This window comes from Sinohyriopsis cumingii, chromosome 1 (genome assembly GCF_028554795.1).
Source record: "Sinohyriopsis cumingii isolate HCF-2022 chromosome 1, ASM2855479v2, whole genome shotgun sequence".
NCBI lineage: Eukaryota > Metazoa > Mollusca > Bivalvia > Unionida > Unionidae > Sinohyriopsis > Sinohyriopsis cumingii.
Window position 1 is genome coordinate 52,703,501 of NC_142961.1, and position 19,310 is coordinate 52,722,810.

The following is a 19,310-nucleotide window of genomic DNA, read 5'->3' on the forward strand; positions in this document are numbered from 1 at the left end:
ATCGGAATGAACCACTGTAAAGTATAGAGATCGACATTATAAACTTACCTGCCTGGACCATTGTTAAGTAAAGAAAGTTAGATTATAAATCCTGACAAGGTCATAACATAAACATGTTTTACAAGTTGCCACTAATATGTACTAACAAAACTTGGTATTATAAACTCCTTACTGTTGTCGCATGGGTACTGAACCAATTACCCTTACATTACGAGTCTGATGGTATGGTAGATCAGTGTCATCTGGTTGATAACTGGATAACTTGAGTTATTGTGAAGAAACAAAACAGAGAACCAAAAGCTGAATGTCATCAAATGATACACTTTCCATCATGACAGGCATATACAAACTTGAATCAACTCTTAACCAAGATTTGAAATAATACTGATCTTGCCTGTGGCTCAGAAAGAGGGTAGGAATACATAAATTTTAAAGATCAGTGCTAACTGATTCTACATTCTCAGTAGGACTGATATCTATCACAGGGGTTGGCCCTTAAGAAATATTAAAAACCAGAAAATCTTTAACCAAGATTATCAAATGATTGGGACCATTCCTATGGTCAGATGGCAGGCTAGGTTATATGCATATGAAAGGGCAGGGTTTCTTATTTATTTACTTCAATTCTGAAAGCTGTCCTTATCAGGAGTCTGACCTTAAAGACAAACTTCAACCCAAACCTTAACCAATGCTGAAACAGCAACAGCAATACCTTTACATACCTGGAATACCTTTACATCACCTTTGCTAAAGCAGGTGAGACAATAATATATAACAATCAATTTGTTCTAACTTTGCCACATTTGACAAATTTTAGAGAAAAATACAATTAAATACACATTCAAAAGTTCGTTTTTAAAATTTTAATAGAATCGTTTTTTTCTGCTTAAATAAAATGATGATATTCTACAGAGTAGAGGAGGCATATATGACGATACTTACAGGTGCATCAAGGTCATCATTCTCTAAAGTTTTCTTCAAATGATTAAATCCACCTTTAATGGCAAACTGTTCAAAATAAAAATGTATAATTACTTTACAGTATGACAAGTAATTACTACTTTACAGTATGACAAGTATTATTACTATACAGTATGACAAGTATTATTACTATACAGTATGACAAGTATTATTACTTTACAGTATGACAAGTATAATTAATTTACTCTATGACAAGTATTATTACTTTACAGTATGACAAGTATTATTACTTTACAGTATGACAAGTAATTATGAATATGAAGTGTTGCACAAGAAAGGTATGAATAAATAAATTTCCTCACTTGCTATATTATGAGAAGATCAATGTCTGCTCAAACATTATGACCCTGACTAAAAATAAATGGTTTTAGCAAGTGTATTGAGGAATCAAGTGCCTTTGCTCCATAAAGAAATGTTTTAAATATGAGAAATACATGAGAGGGTTAAGGAAAAATCCCAAGCAAAACTTCTGACACCATGTCCATTATCAAAACAGTACAGTTCTTACTCTACAAAATGCATTCCAAATTAAACATATATGATCATATGGCCATGTTGGTTGTTGTTGTTGGGTTTAACGCCATTTTTCAGCACACGATAGGCTATACATGGCAGCCAGTATTAATGGTGGTGGAAGAACCAGGGTAATACTACAGAACTTCTAATGTCATGAAGATATGTTATCTACTTTGAAACTTTCCTCTTTTTGTTTACCCTTACATGTCCCTGTAAAGGTAAGTCCACAAGTTGAAAGAAATTAGAGGTATAAAAGAAAAAAAAAAAAAAAAAAACATATACATGTGTGTACATACACACACACAAATATATATATATATATATATATATATATATATATACACACACATAAACACACACAAATATATATATATATATCTATATATATATATATATATATATATATATATATATATATATATATATATATATATATATATATATATATATATTCACTCTACATACCCTGTTTATCAAGTTGGTAAGCCATCCATACGGATGCTGCTGTGGAAAATAAAAAGAGTATAAAATTAAAACCAGTTGTGAGAATTTGACAAAAAATGTCAATAAAATTTAAGTCATAACAAAAATAATTAAATTAAAAATATTTAAGTGTATGCAACAAATCAAAATATTCACTACCTTATTTTCTGAAACTAAAATCGTAATCTGCTCGATTTCCCCAAATTTTCAAGACTTGAAGATGCTACCTCATTTTACCCAAACTGTCCAAGACCTTCAAAGACCGTAACAACCCTATAAATATAAACTGCAGTTGCACCTGAATTTCAGTGCCCTGTGCATTTTCCACCAATGCCATGAAAATTAAGTTCCCTCCCAGTATTAGCACCTGTCCAGTACAATATTTATGCTTAAAAGACCATCACAGTATGAACTGGAGAATTTGACACTAAATAATTCACTCACTTTATTATATACACTTGCAGGCCCTACTGCAAAAGGCTGTCCACCTTCAAATTTGTCCTCCCAGGCAGTGCGGTCCTCTCTGGTTCTATTCTTATAGTGATATTCTGTCTCAGGATTAAATGCCTAGAAAGAGAAAATACTCTTACTAAATTATTTTTGTCATTTGTCATTCAGTCACTGTTTTCTACATTACCTGGAGGAAAAAACTCCTCATATGAAATGCCAGATGTTTTTAAATTCAAATCGGAAAGATCTGAACTGAATCAATCAACAATTGCATCACTCACCTCTATGAAGCTTTTAGCGGTCTCCAGTAGCCACTGAAAACATTAATTATCATGCAGAACATAACTTTTAAAGTGATCTTGATAACGAAATGGCAGCCATGTTTCTAAGTAAAGTTTATTCTGCAACTGTTTCCTTACCTTCTAACTTTTAATCTTTTTATATTCAAAATCTGAAAATGTTTAACCGGCACTACATAGCCAGTATTGTGCTGACTTACCACTGAATCAACTAACCAACCAAAGAGCCTTCCTACCCAACTATCCAACCACCAACCTATCTGCTTACCCGACATAAAAGACCAAACAATATTTATAAAAAAATATTTTCTATGATATCAACACAGGGGTATTATGAACTACATTGTTCCCATGCTTTTCTAAAGATAAATTTCCTGGTCATTTCCAAGATGAAATTAATTTTTTCACGACTCACATATGACCATAACTGAATGGAATTAAAGAACATTTTAGATTGTAAAACATGCATTTTCTAAATCTAAAGATGTTTCTCAGAAAAGATGATCATGTACAAAACCACAAAATGTATCAAACAAAACAAGTTTGATTATATTCATATAGATTGGCATGTAAAGTCATTTCAATGTACAGAATAAAAATTCTAACATTATTTTCCTGACCTGCATTATGTTGCCAAGGGGGAACAAGTTAATGAACATAAATTATTTTGTTTTCTTTCAAACCTTTAATACTAAAGAATTATATATATATATATATATATATATATATATATATATATTAAAATCTTGTCTTGCAACAGAAAGAGTTTAACCCTAAATTTATCCGTGCCAGTAAAATCCCACACTTGATTTTGCAAACAACATAATCTCCTTCAGACGATCTGGTTAAAAATCAATCATTTCAAAACATTTTCAAACGGGTTGAATTAAATTTTGAAAAACAACCTTCAAAATTATATACTGTTGTATAAACAAGGTCTGAATATTCTGTAGAATCAACTTGTCTTTTTGTAATTTGTTAAACCAATCCCCATCTAGTTTTTTAATATATAATACAGGGTACAACAATTTCTCTTTTCAGCTCTGAGATTCAACAATTTGGATTACAAATTTGGCTTAAAAAGAATAGCAGTCCGTTTTCTAATATGGGTTTCCTCCAAATATTCCCATCCCATTTTTCATATTTGGACATTTAGGTTAGGGTGTCGGGTCATTGGAAATGCGTATAAAAAATCTGGAACTGCCACCACTGTGAGTAGAACATATGGTAGTCGCTTTATTTATATCGACTTAAACCTTCATCTAACCGTTAGAAAATGGTTTATTTTCTCAGAAATGGCAAGTATTATAAACGTTATATCTTTAATCTGCTGACAGACTAGATGAAACTATGAAATAGATGAAACCTGACCCTGTACTCACCATTTGCATTACTAGTCACATGACTTCACAAATCTCAAACGACGACATGGAAGTCCAATAGTCACGTGATATCAACAACAAACTCCTTTTCAATGGTGTTGTACAGATATTCAATTATATTAAATGAAAGTCAGATACTTTTTTTTTTTTAAAACCCAGCAATCTGGCCAGTCTGATTTATAAAGCGGAGAGCACATGTCAACATGGTATTCACATGATACAACAAAACTCCAGAAGCTGTTCTCAGAATATATAAATATGGAGAATTTTGTGTTCTTTCGTTTTTGTATTTTTATTACAACCAGAATACAACTTTCATTTAAAATATTTTCTTCTCTAAAACTTTTGAAAATGTGGGTTGTTAGATTTGTGTACTCATGCGACTAGCAATGCAAATCGAAAGTACCAGGTAATATTTCATCAACGCCATAGGTTTATCTTATCTTTCAGCAGATTAAAGACATAATGATTTTAATACTCACAATTTCTGAGAAAATAAGTGATTTTCATATCGATTTCATGCATGTATCACTCGATCTAACAATGTTTAAGTTTGCTCGTCCATCCGGTAAGCGACTACGCTTTGCCATGATCGTGTTGGCCTATTGTGATGCTAGACTGGTTTTCATACCTTCTATCGAAAGATATGGATATCAAGCTGAGTTTGAAAATAAAAGTCTACTAGACGAATTTAATCCAATGAGCATCTGGATTGACTCAGCATATATGTTTCTTGCAAGCACCCAAATGATCCATACTGCATCCTCAGAATATTCTGGTTAGAACTCGATAAATTTAACTCTCAATCAGTTTAGTTATAACTCAATTACGTCATTGTTTCGGGTGTCAAGTGGAAGAAGACAATTCTCAGGTTTCCCACAACTTTCATCAATATTTGCGAAATTCAAGGACTTTTCACGGTAAGGAAAAAATTATCATTTCTCCTGACTTCCCAGTAGCATGGGAACCCTGGAACTAATATAAAAAAGTACGATTTATGTTATTTTGGTATTATTCTTTTTAAAATCATTATTTATAAAAACTGCTTCAGAAGTGATTCACACTTCCATCCTTAGAAACCATCTTTGGGATTGAATGTCACATGCATTGAGTAACTGAGGAGTTACTGGCAGTATTATAAGCATAGTTCATACATCAATAATTAACTTAATTAGCCACAAAATGAAAAGTATGTTGCAAGCAGTCACCTCACCAACCCATGTGCAATAATGCTTTAACCAGCTGAGGGTAACCTATCACAATTTATTACATACTCATTTATCTTATAACTGATAACTTATATTGTTCCAACTGTACTTTTATATAATACACATAGACTGGAACTATTTTGATGTTTTATATGGATTTCCAAGTATATTTTTGTATCGTACACCATGATTGGAACTATTTTGGTGTTGAATACAGATTTTCCAAGTGTATTTTTGTAACATACAGAGTGGAACTAGTCTGGTGTTTATATGGATGTTCCAACTGTATTTTTGTATTATAAACAGATTGTAACTGTATGGATGTTCCAACTGTATTTTTATATCATACACACAGATTGGAATTGTATGGATGTTCCAACTGTATTTTTATATCATACACACAGATTGGAATTGTATGGATGTTCCAACTGTATTTTTATATCATACACACAGATTGGAACTGTATGGATGTTCCAATTGTATTTTTATATCATACACACAGACTGGAACTGTATGGATGTTCCAACTGTATTTTTATATCATACACACAGACTGGAACTGTATGGATGTTCCAACTGTATTTTTATATCATGCACACAGATTGGAATTGTATGGATGTTCCAACTGTATTTTTATATCATGCACACAGATTGGAACTGTATGGATGTTCCAACTGTATTTTTATATCATGCACACAGATTGGAATTGTATGGATGTTCCAACTGTATTTTTATATCATACACACAGATTGGAACTGTATGGATGTTCCAACTGTATTTTTATATCATGCACACAGATTGGAATTGTACGGATGTTCCAACTGTATTTTTATATCATACACACAGATTGGAATTGTATGGATGTTCCAACTGTATTTTTATATCATACACACAGATTGGAATTGTATGGATGTTCCAACTGTATTTTTATATCATACACACAGATTGGAATTGTATGGATGTTCCAACTGTATTTTTATATCATACACACAGATTGGAATTGTATGGATGTTCCAACTGTATTTTTATATCATACACACAGACTGGAACTGTCTGTGTTCTCACTGATGTCCAGGTCTTGATATTCTGTTTTGACACAAACTAAATTCTTCCAAGTCATAATCTGAATTAAATTTGTATAGATAACAATCAGCTCCAAATTCCATCTACATTTTATCATGAAAAATATCTGGAAAGTGTGAAAAAGAGGGTATTAATAAATGCAAAAATACATCTGTTCTGTTCAGACTAATGGGAAAAAGTTCATTTAATGTAGCATATGAACATCTCAGCCTAACAAACTCAAAATAAAACAGTGCAATATCAAACTCATTCTTTCCACCAATTCAGAACAAAGTCCATATGTCCTTTTGCATAGTCAATAATATGGACTGTTTATTACTGATTCAACATTACTTACTCCAATTTTCAACTGTACTGGTCAGAAAGAATCTCCTTATTATGTTTGGATGAATACAGCATATTAGCAAAGTATATCACAGAGTGTAACATTTATAGAGATGTAGCAAATTATAAAGTTTCTGGACAGTTACACAAACTGCACCCAACAAGTGAACTTTAAACACAAACTTTATAAACAGTCACTGATGCTTCAAATATAAGTCACAAAGTAAGTAATGAAGATGCAACAATACACCAAGTTGAATAATTACTGGTAAGATAGTATGGACTTAAGATGCCCAAAACTCCTATGGGCATTAGCTAAATTCAAAGCCAAATTATGCCTGAGAAACAAACACATCAAGCACAAAATTTAACTCCAGTCAATGAAGCAAACAATATGGGCCTTAATGACCGTCTACTGAAATAAAGGTGAAGTGCTCATTCAGATGCATCCCCTCAACAAGTTTTATGATTTTAGATTGGATAGTATATACACAGCATGTGCTCATGAGCTAAATGCAGAGACATAACCTAAGCCAGTAAAATGTGAAATATAGGTTACAAAAGCTTTTGTGTGGGTGTGGTACTAAATGAGATGTGTGTGTGTGTGTGTGTGTGTGTGTGTGTGTGTGTGTGTGTTAATATACTAGCTTTATGATTAGTTTAATCACAGTAAAAATGAGTCACATTACTCTCTTTTAAGATGAGGAAGTAATACTCATCAAGACACATCCTTTAACCAAGTTGTATCATTCCTGGTATAACAGTATCATACAGTTGGTACCAAAGTACTAACATGGTCGTATGCCAGTAAAATATTATGAAATGCAAGTCATGGTAATCTTTTCTTGTAACTTTGTGGCACTGATAAAAATTAACACAGCCATAAAATTATGAAATAAAAAGAAACAGTTATCTCATCCAGAAACAGAATCATTTACTCAGAGACAAAAGTCAATGACTTAATTCAAAGAAGACATACGGGGATTAACTATATAAATAAAGTGTGCAACCCGGTTGCACCAACTCAAACAGACAACAGCGTGGTGACTGGGATGTAATCACTAACATCTGGGGGGGGGGGGGGGCGGGGAACCAACAAATATCACAAGTCTTTAACATTATCAGTCGAATCCCTCAAATGATTCTCACTTGCTGGTTTAATAGATAAGACCTTATTCACCCCCCAGGCAATACGGATTAACTCTAAAGACAAACAATATATGTGACCACTACATTAATTTGGGCACTACAATGGTAAATTCACGACATGTATATTAGACTGGTTAACAGACTGTACCATCTGTCACTATATACAAACCGGGTAGCCAGAATCCTTTTTTGTTTTTGTTTTTTGATTTCTTGGTTTTTTATGCATGTTTCTTATCAGAACAATCTTTACTATTCAAGTGATCAATGTTACAAATGATTACATAAAGGTCAGCAGTGTTCTTGCAATACGGACGGTCGTTCAGAGTTTGATATGGCCAGGAACCAGACTAAGTGCTGGCATACTCTGCAGGTACCTTTAGTCTGGTTTACAATAGAAAATATGAAACACTACATGCATACCTACAAAATTTCAGATACCAGAAGGCAGCATATTTCTTTGTTTTGTTGTTTAGAACATCATTGAACTGAATAAAGATCAATGGATTTTATCCCCGTTTTTGCAATTGTGGTCATTCATAGCAGTGTCGAAATGCATATTCTGCCATGACATCATGGTCACTGGTCGTATTCAGCAGGTGTTCGCTCATGACAGAGCATTTATATAACAAAATCAATCAATGGTCAGAAATGACAGGTGGTCACTCATAGCAGTCTTTACTGTATCATATTCCTCAAGATGGCATTGACCTCTGGCAAAATAGATGGTTTCAAATTTTGTGGCATACAATATTAACAACCCAACTAATAAGACTGCTTCCCTATTTTGAAGAAAAAAAGTAAATGAACTGAAATTAAAGCAACACCACCTGGAAAATATTAATCAACAATGAGAAAAGAACTAAACAGAAAAAGATTACCTTGTTACTGACATAGCAAAACAATGGAAAATAATAAACTGAATTCATGGAAATAACCAAAGACACATATTTCCTTTAAACACTGATGCTTTTTGCTTTTGTACATGGGATAATGCCAGAGACTCCAGGACTTTAAACATACTGCGTTTTGCTCATGTACATGCTTGAACTGATATTCCAGCAGATATCATGCAGAAGTTTGGAATATTTAATTGCACTGTCAAAAGAATCTATGCCTAAATACACTATAACTTGTGAGGCATCAAATTCAAGTACCTTCGAAAGGGAAAACTAGTTCCTTGCTAAGACATCAATTTCACACAAAAAAGGACATATTGAATAATGGTGTGAAATGATTCAGAAGTTGTAGTGTCAAACCATGATGTTCTACAGAACAAATATTCAGAACAATGTGCAATTTCCAGATAACATCAACTAGTTCCCATTCAGATCATACATGCTAAAGGTAGAATTAATTTTAGCATTCTTAATTTCCTCATATGCCTAGTTTTTACTATCCATCAAAAACATCTCTGTAAATTTACGCATGGGAGATATTAAATCTGCCAGTTGTACATGGTACTTAACTCAAAGGTTTCTAAGAGTGTCCCTTGCTGTGTTGTTTTACAAATTTCAAAACTCCATACTAAGTCTTTGTTCTATCACATCAATGCATGCATGTTTTAGCAACTACCGCAATTCATGTTTCTGTGTAGAATATGAAGTGTAACAAGAGTCCTTCAAAGGGATTGACACTCTAAAGAAAAATTTCCAGACTTCAACATATCACCATTTCTTCCTACTAACTCTTTAAGTGTTGAAACCATCTCTGATATTCTTCTGCACAAGATTTTCAAACTGGCCGATGTGATAAACATTCTGGATATCAGATTGGCACCATTGTCATTTAGGACAAAGTGAACATCATAAGAAGTCTTTTCGTGAAAACCCAATGTCATAATGAACATCTATCATGAGAAATAGTGCAAGTAAACAATACTGCAACCTTTCTTGGCAGATCATAAAAATAAAATCTTACAATCTTACTTTATATAAAGCCAAATAATCTTGACAGTCATGATTAGTCCAGCAAGAAATATCAGGCAATGTGCTCAAAGAAATTTCCATACATTTAGTTGTGATCTACCTGGTCAACAGAAGTACTGAGGATTTACTGCAATAATCTCAATGCAAAATTATTTTATTCAAGCCCTATATGAATTAACCATGGCCAGCAAATTTACCAAATGAATGCTGAAGCCAAGCCCCTACCAGATCTGCCAGCAAATCTATGATTGCAAAAAATGAATGCTACTGTTGTTGTTATTATCACATTTTTCATAGTATTCAACATCTTTGATATTATTATAATTATTATTAGTATAATTATTATTATTTCAATTATTATAGACTGACCATGGCTAGAACATCCATCAGGATAATATGTACAGGCAAATGCTGCAGTCGAGCCACCACTAAGTCTATCAACAGTTGTAACATGCTGAAAATCCCCTCCTGGATTTCTGTATTCCACTTGTGAACTGCTGAGGCAGTCATCAACTACAATGAGAAATAGCACGTAAATTTGTTAGTAAATTATGTTTCTCTATGAACACTTACCCAATCCCATTAGTGTAAAGAAATAAGTTCTGCTACCTCTTGAACCCTTACCGTCACCAAATGACTACCCATCAAGATGAGGCTATTACATATTGCAGGGAGGTGTGGGAGGGTTTAATAGCAATGGCTGGATTCCCTTTATGAAGGATACTGGTGGTAAGACAGCAAGACAGATGAAAGGTGATATACTTTTCTTATTAATCACAAACTTTTAAATGCTAAAATACAAATGTTGTGTTAGCTATTCTCCATATGCTAGACAGGACAGACCAGAGCAACATAATTTATTCCAGTCATCATTAAAAAACTGGCTAAGGAAGTTTGAATACCGAAGAGTCAGTCACAACATCCATGTTTTAGTACAAACCTTTTGAAAAGCCTCTTGCATGCACCGATCTACAAATCGTGTACAATTTTCATCCCCATCTGACAAACCTGAAAAAAGCAAACACCATGAATAAAATATTATTGTTCTATAAATAAGAGAAAATTCTATCTTCAGACTGTCTACTTTACTAACTACTGTAGAACTATACTAATGTGCAATTACAGTGTATGATACTAATAAATAGTTATACTTGGACTACATGATTTCCATCACATATCTTATGATAACAAACTTTCTAATCCATCTAGAATAATGAACTTTTGATCCTCATATGGGGTTTTGGTTTGCATCTTAGTTTGTCATATAAATGATGTTTTTTGTTTTAAATCTGTTATTTGTACTTTAAGATCTTGGCAGAATCAATTGTATTATGTTGTGTCAAGTAATTCATTTGGGTTGGAATTTATATTTTCAAATTATTTAATTCAAGTTATTTTCCCCTGGAAATAGAGAGTGCTCATAAAAAATAATACTCTTGGAAAGAGCCACTCACTTGGATATGTAGTGAATTCAAATATGGAGTTACATTAGTGCGATTCAACAAAAGACTGTTGGTACAAGACCATGATATAGGCCACCAGTCACATCAACACCTTCAGCATTGGATTCAATTTGGATTTCCTTTCAAGTTTGTGCAGAAATTTAATTGTTAGGATATGTGTCCGTAATTCTAGGATTATTTGGGATTTAATTCACAATACTATAAGTTCCTTTTAACATATTCATTTAACATTTTCATTTTGTATTCTAGGAAAATAAATTGTTGAATTTTACAAAGCTTGTTGCTTTCCACTCTTTTCTGTTACTTATTTTAAGAGCGTAGACTCATAACAATATATATACTTTACTATCATGGGCATGGGAAAAAAGCACAAAAATAAATCATATCCCTGACATTAAGTAACTTCTCTACTTCTCTTTAGAAAATTTTTATTTTTATTTCCACCTGTAGTGACTAGTGACCTGTATAAATGAGTCTCTCTCTTGCTCTTTCTCCCCCTCTCTCTCTCTGCGACTAAAACAAACCTGAAAACATTCCAATTTAACTGGAATAAGTATTCTGATATATATTTTTGGTCAATATTATCCCCATACTAAAAGCACAGTGATGATATGGTAGCATTACAACCATATGTGCTTCCCATTATGATTTTACATAATGTTTCATGTTTTTTTTCTGATTTGCACAACTGCATTAGTAAGAAAAAAGATTAACATATTATCCCACTCAATTTGAGTGAGTGCTCTACCAACAATGATTGGTATTAACAGCTCTACCAACAATGATTGGTATTAACAGCTCTACCAACAATGATTGGTATTAACAGCTCTACCAACAATGATTGGTATTAACAGCTCTACCAACAATGATTGGTATTAACAGCTGTAGCAGAAACTCCATAGATAGCAACGTAATTTCTGACATTTACAACCATCAAATCAGCACCAAAACTGACAACGTAGCATAAAAGTTCTCGAAATTACACGTAAAGATAAATTTATGTGGAAATTGTGAATCACATGAAAAGATGAATTTATGTGGGAATTGATAGTCATATGCACACATTATTTAATGTGGGAACTGGCAAACACATAATAAAAACAGGATTACACTGTTGATTAAACTGCAGGTAGTTTTTGTGTACAAAATAATAGACTATATATTAGTAATTATAAAGTGTTGGTGTCATTTTCTTGTTTTTACAATCTACCTGGCAAAGATCTGACTACAGACTGGAGAGTAAATGGACCAATCTCTGAGAATTAACTAATTCCATCTAGTTGGCAAAGTTTCAGCCAGCACTGAGACAGAAAAATCTCATTAATATGTGGCCCAAAATGATATCTGTAGTAGCATTGAGAAAGCCTAAAAGGTAAATAATTCCCAGAATGAAATTTGACTCCATGAAGACAATCTTTAGGGCAAGTACCTGAAGGCAAACTCGATTTAGAAAGGTTCTGAACCACATGAAATGCTGGGATGGGGTAAAATCTGATTTGTCCATGTTGATAAAGTATTCTGAGCTGAAGAAAGAGAGGAACAATGAATTTCATATCTAAGTATAACAAGATGTCTGCAGTGTGACAGTTTATAGTGATGTCTAGCACTGGGGCATCATGTCGCAGACATGTAGCATGTCACGCTCAGTCACATTATCCTGACACCAGGCCAATCAGTCCCTAACACTAACCTCTTGATTCTGAGTGCCCACTGAGGCATCTGTTGGTACCATTATTTTAAGTCTTTGGTATGACTCGGCCATAGTTTGAACCTGCGACCTCCTGCATCTAAGGCAGACGCTCTAACCACTATGCCACCAGAGTGATCTAGGGAATTTAGATAAAAAGGAAGGGCCCAGAACTGGTACTTGGTGTTTCTGAAAGCAAACCATAGCAATATCCAGGAAGACCTATGAATGGGAATATAAAGATAAAACCTCCAAAAGGTCCAAGCTTCCCTCTTGGATTGCATTAAGGAAATATCAGTTCCAAAGGAAATAATTTATAATCAAGGAAGGTTAAGGAATGAGATCTGAAGGCCTATAAGAAAACTTCCAAGACCATAGGGTCCTCAGGGCAGAGATGTTCCCACTCTGTGACGAAATGGTTCGATCTTCCCCCAACTAGCATATCAGAATATGGCAGCACAGACACGGAAAACTTATCTGCAGACAGAGACTAGCAGGTTTAAAAACTGGGCCAGAATTGGTCCTTCTCTCCATGCTTCTTATTGTCACTTACCGGTACTCTGGTAATCTATGTCATTGCCAAGAATAAGAGGTAGAGGATAGTGTCCCAATCATGGATTCCCTTTTTCCCTGTTCCCTCTTTTGAAATGAATATTGGGCACTGGATTGCTCAACTTATGTACTGTTTGCCTACTTAGCAGCCTGTTTCCTGATCTCTCTGTGCCAATAGAACAGGTTCTAAGGGCTCCCTTGTAGTGATTTCTGAGCATTTATCTCTGCAAGTTGAAGGCTGACAAAGCAACTCTAGTACTTGAAAGTGAGTGCTAAACTGCTCTGCTTAGCAGAAGGGCTATGTTTAAGACTGACTCCCAAGGGTGTGTGTCAAATGTGGGAACCAGGCTAAGCTCTTTTTGTTGAAATATTGCCATGGAAACCAGATCAAGCATAAAACCAATAGCTGTGATATTGGCAGCTAGTTGTTTCGTGCCTTGGAAGGGGATTGGTCCATGCCTATGGAAGACTTCAACATTCCCAGCCCTGCAATTTCTCTATTGATAACTGAGACCTCCATATGGAAAATCAGCAAATAAGCTTTTTAAAAGACAGGAGTCAAGTTGGATAAAATTCATCAGTGTGAGAAGAAGGGCCTGTTGATGACTGTGTTTTGTAGTTGCCTCTCAAAACATTACAAGATGCCAGCAACTTAGCCAGACTTCAGCCATTATTTGAATGAAGGATTTCCTTTTTTGGACTAAAATGTGATGTAATAATTCTAAAGGAGAACATTAATGGAGCACATACCAAGGTCTGAACAATATCAACTTGAACCAGAGGAGTAAGTGTCCAATGTTATTACAAGAATGAAGAGTCATGGCAGTGTATGGGTAACATTTATGCTGGAGTTTAGGGGTGGGGGAAGAGGTGACAACCTTGCGAGCCTCAGGTGAATGCAACATCAAGAACTTTACTACCAAGTTGTCATCTGCAGTAAGACTGACAGCATCTACATCCTCTGCTGGACCATTTTCTAGCTTTCTCACTGGCCTAAGACAATTATGTAATTTAAACCCCCTGGCATCTGTCTACTGACCATGGTGTACATAATTTATAAGTTGGATCTCAAAATGCCATCCCAGACAGGTAATGCAATTTAGGTAATATTTTCTAACAGCTTACTCTTACTGAAAGCCCCACATCTAATCCCACCCATTATTGACATTAATAAGAAAGAACAAAACAATAACATATAAAGCAAAATCAGCAAAGAATTGACATAATCTAATAGTGAAGTGCACAGTAAGAAATCAAATAAATGCTTCAGTCAATGAAAAAAATTCTAACTACAGAGAAAAAAGTTATAATTTACTTCAAATAAAATCTAGTAAGACTGAGTACTGCCACAGAGTGAGTACTGCATCATATAACTAATACTGTGCTAATGTGCTACAGAGATCTCAGAAATGCTAAATTACGCATATTTGGATGCCAATTTTTGATCTGGGATGCAGAAAATCACTGAGGTGGGAGTCCTCCATACACATGTAATAGGTGTGCGACAAAATTCAAAGACTTGCCAGTCCTGCTTCAGCCACCTGCTTTGTGGGAAAATGTGTTAATCAATTAGCTGTGCTGATATTTACAATGACAGAATTCAGTGACTGAAAGACCCCTTGATGTACATACATGTTGCCATTATAAGAGTACATCAAAAAGAACATGATGCAATAGCTGGGCGGCTAGTTCAAAGGCTTTGACTGGCAAATGGGTGGGGAAATGTACTTATATTTACAGTGATTGAATTCAGAGTCAGAAAGACCCAGAGATGTACATGTGGTCTTTTATAAAAGTACATCAAATAAACAACTATAGCTTTCGTTATTGTGTTCATTTCCGAATGTATCGGAATAAGTAGTGCACGTGACCTCAGAATCAAGACATGTTGAGACTTAGACAAAATGCCATTCGTAAATTTGGATATGTATTTTGGGGTTAAACGGCAGACTTACAAAGATTCTAACGATATTCAGAAGAGTGCTAAAGCAGCTACAATTGATAGTTCGGATAGGACAGTAGCTAAGTGTAAGAAAGTGTGTGATGCCTAGCTTAGTACTTGGAATAAGTCCGTCCTTGGATTAACAAATTCAGTATCACTCTGATGGATGAACAAGAGCTAATTAAGAGGTACACTGACTGACCATACTTTTTGGGGTTTTTTGTGTTGTAGCGAAATGTATTCATTAAGACATCAGTAGCTAGGCCTAGTTTTGATATCAATTATGTTGACAAACTCTTGCCCAATAACAAGCATATGTTTTGATAGCTGATTGACCATTAACCCTTTTCCGAGTAAGGTAGCAACTATCAATTTCCTGCATGATATCCTTTGATGATAAAACATACAAACATGTGTTTTAAGATTAGAATCGGTGATCTGGATATATATTAACTGCCTCATGTACACTATTTCATCATAAAATTAGTTTGAAACTGTAAGTAAACCAGTAGGCCTAATGGGAAATAATGGCAGACTTCGCTAAGTCTGGGATGAAACAGTTTATTGGATTGTCTGTTTTCGTAAATCATTGGGCAAATATTTTCAGAAAAAATATACAAATCATTGAAAGCAAAGCCAAGGTATTATTTTATTAAAGATTTAACTTTAAAATGCAAATTATGTAGGTCAGAAACATATGGACAAAGCTATGTTGTGGAATTTGCGAGATGTGCTTTAAGGTCTGTTTTCCGACTTGACACATATTTGCGAAAATACAAGAAAAGAACAGCAAATCAGATACTATTTAACTATTGCCTAAAATTACTATAAGGATGTAGACAAATAAATAAACCATAAATTTGCAATCCTGTCAATGGACTGTTGCAATGAAGCTATATTAAAGTGAGTGATTACATTACAAAAACCTCTCCATCTAAAAACAGTTGCACTCAAGTTTGTGCTGATTGTGTAGGAAAGAAGGGACTGCAACTTTTGATGGTGGGATTCCCATTTTTACCAAAATGGGAGTCCTGGACTCCTAGTTTTAAAATCCTAGCAAGACCACTGGTGCTATTAAACCCTAATACATGCAAACAAGAGCTAAAGTACTGCTTACTGAAATAGAGAATTAACATGGCACCATACTGCTTACTGTATGATGAAATAAACAGATGGAAAATATCAGACTACAAGACTACGATGAATTTTATTCAGCTTTAGTCAATAAATCTGTCTCAAGAAAGTATACATTTGTAAAATAACAGTAGGAGGAAGTTCACAACCATCAATGCAAATAGGTTACCTTTTCCTTTATAAGCAGTGAAAAAGAACATACGGGACAGAAAATATGTCCTCTGTCCATGAAGTGATATTTTTTACATTTTCTAAATGATAATTACATACTGGTTTTCTTTCAGGATTCCTAAAACTGTCCTTATTTCTGGACAATTAAATCTATGAGTGTTATCTGAGGCATGTTTAAGTGTACCTGCTTCTGCCAATCTTGTTGCTGCAATCAGGCATTTCCCAAGTGATTCTTCACGCTTATAAGGTATGGACCAATGCTCTGCAAACACTCTCCCTTCCAGTTCATACAAGTTTGTGACAGGGAACTCATAGGGATTCTCATCTTCTCCATGTCCCTCGCCCTCTCCAGGATTTTCTAACATCACTTCATCCACCTTCTGCTAAAGAAAATAATTATCTTGTCATTATTAATCAAATATAAACTGTTCTAGATTTACATCCTAGTCTTATATAAAATGATGTAGCTTTATATCCTGGTCTTATATAAAATGATGCACCTTTACATCCAGGTCTTAAATAAAATGATGTAACTTTACATCCTGGTCTTGTATAAAATGATGTAGCTTTACATCCCGGTCTTAAATAAAATGATGTAGCTTTATATCCCGGTCTTATATAAAATGATGTAGCTTTATATCCTGGTCTTATATAAAATGATGTAGCTTTACATCCCGGTCTTAAATAAAATGATGTAGCTTTATATCCCGGTCTTATATAAAATGATGTAGCTTTATATCCTGGTCTTGTATAAAATGATGTAGCTTTACATCCCAGTCTTAAATAAAATGATGTAGCTTTATATCCCGGTCTTATATAAAATGATGCACCTTTACATCCCGGTCTTAAATAAAATGATGTAGCTTTATATCCTGGTCTTAAATAAAATGATGTAGCTTTATATCGTGGTCTTATATAAAATGATGTAGCTTTACATCCTGGTCTTATATAAAATGATGCACCTTTACATCCAGGTCTTAAATAAAATGATGTAGCTTTATATCCCGGTCTTATATAAAATGATGTAGCTTTATATCCTGGTCTTATATAAAATGATGTAGCTTTACATCCCGGTCTTAAATAAAATGATGTAGCTTTATATCCCGGTCTTATATAAAATGATGTAGCTTTATATCCTGGTCTTGTATAAAATGATGTAGCTTTACATCCCTGTCTTAAATAAAATGATGTAGCTTTATATCCCGGTCTTATATAAAATGATGCACCTTTACATCCCGGTCTTAAATAAAATGATGTAGCTTTATATCCCGGTCTTAAATAAAATGATGTAGCTTTATATCATGGTCTTATATAAAATGATGTAGCTTTACATCCTGGTCTTATATAAAATGATGCACCTTTACATCCAGGTCTTAAATAAAATGATGTAGCTTTACATCCTGGTCTTATATGAAAAGATGTAGCTTTATATCCTGGTCTTATATAAAATGATGCACCTTTACATCCAGGTCTTAAATAAAATGATGTAGCTTTACATCCTGGTCTTATATAAAATGATGTAGCTTTACATCCCGGTCTTAAATAAAATGATGTAGCTTTATATCCCGGTCTTATATAAAATGATGTAGCTTTATATCCTGGTCTTATATAAAATGATGTACCTTTATATCCCAGTCATATAAATTGATGTAGCTTTATATCCTGGTCTTATATAAAATGATATACCTTTATATCCCAGTCTTAAATAAAATGATGTAGCTTTACATCCCGGTCTTAAATAAAATGATGCGGCTTTACATCCCAGTCTTATATAAAATGATGTACCTTTATATCCCAGTCATATAAAACGATGTAGCTTTATATCCCGGTCTTATATAAAAAGATGCACCTTTACATCCCGGTCTTAAATAAAATGATGTAGCTTTATATCCTGGTCTTATATAAAATGATGTAGCTTTATATCCTGGTCTTATATAAAATGATGTACCTTTATATCCCAGTCATATAAAATGATGTAGCTTTATATCCTGGTCTTATATAAAATGATATACCTTTATATCCCAGTCTTAAATAAAATGATGTAGCTTTACATCCCGGTCTTAAATAAAATGATGCGGCTTTATATCCTGGTCTTGTATAAAATGATGTAGCTTTACATCCTGGTCTTAAATAAAATGATGTAGCTTTATATCCCGGTCTTGTATAAAATGATGTAGCTTTACATACCAGTGTTATATAAAATGATGTATCTTTATATCCCAGTCTTACATTAACTCAGGGGTCAAGCTACCAAGTGAAGTGGGTGACTAAGTAGCCTAAAAAGTGTAAACTTCGCCTTCTTCTGTTAGGAAAGCGAAAACAACTTCACCCTGTGATTTCTTTTTGAGGAACATTGAATGACCATCCCTTTTGAGATGTTCCCTCGCCTTGGCCAAGTTAGTTCCAGTGTTATGTTATATTATATATAGCTCAAAGCGAAATGTACACTTCAAGCCATAAAACAGTAGGTGTTGATTTCAATTACGCTGACAAACAAACCTGCACATTCACAGGCAGGTGTTTTGATAGCTGACTGACCATTAACCACTTCCTGAGTAAGAT

The 19,310-nt window shown here is 34.0% G+C and overlaps 1 protein-coding gene across 5 annotated transcripts in view; it reads right to left on the minus strand.

The window, feature by feature from the left end:
* The window catches only part of LOC149806871 (ubiquitin carboxyl-terminal hydrolase 24-like), a 311,591-nt gene that overhangs the window by 285,610 nt on the left and 6,671 nt on the right, over window positions 1-19,310 (minus strand). For 2 of the 5 annotated variants that reach the window (XM_089958977.1, XM_089958987.1), the window contains exons 2-7: window positions 16,933-17,131; window positions 10,740-10,807; window positions 10,169-10,312; window positions 2,425-2,547; window positions 1,963-2,001; window positions 943-1,008 (exon numbers count right to left, since the gene is read on the minus strand). In XM_089958977.1, the coding sequence (XP_089815103.1) occupies window positions 943-1,008; window positions 1,963-2,001; window positions 2,425-2,547; window positions 10,169-10,312; window positions 10,740-10,807; window positions 16,933-17,131 (639 nt within the window). The remainder of the gene's footprint in view (window positions 1-942; window positions 1,009-1,962; window positions 2,002-2,424; window positions 2,548-10,168; window positions 10,313-10,739; window positions 10,808-16,932; window positions 17,132-19,310) is intronic. The other 3 variants (XM_089959015.1, XM_089959005.1, XM_089958996.1) reach the window with 3 other exon arrangements.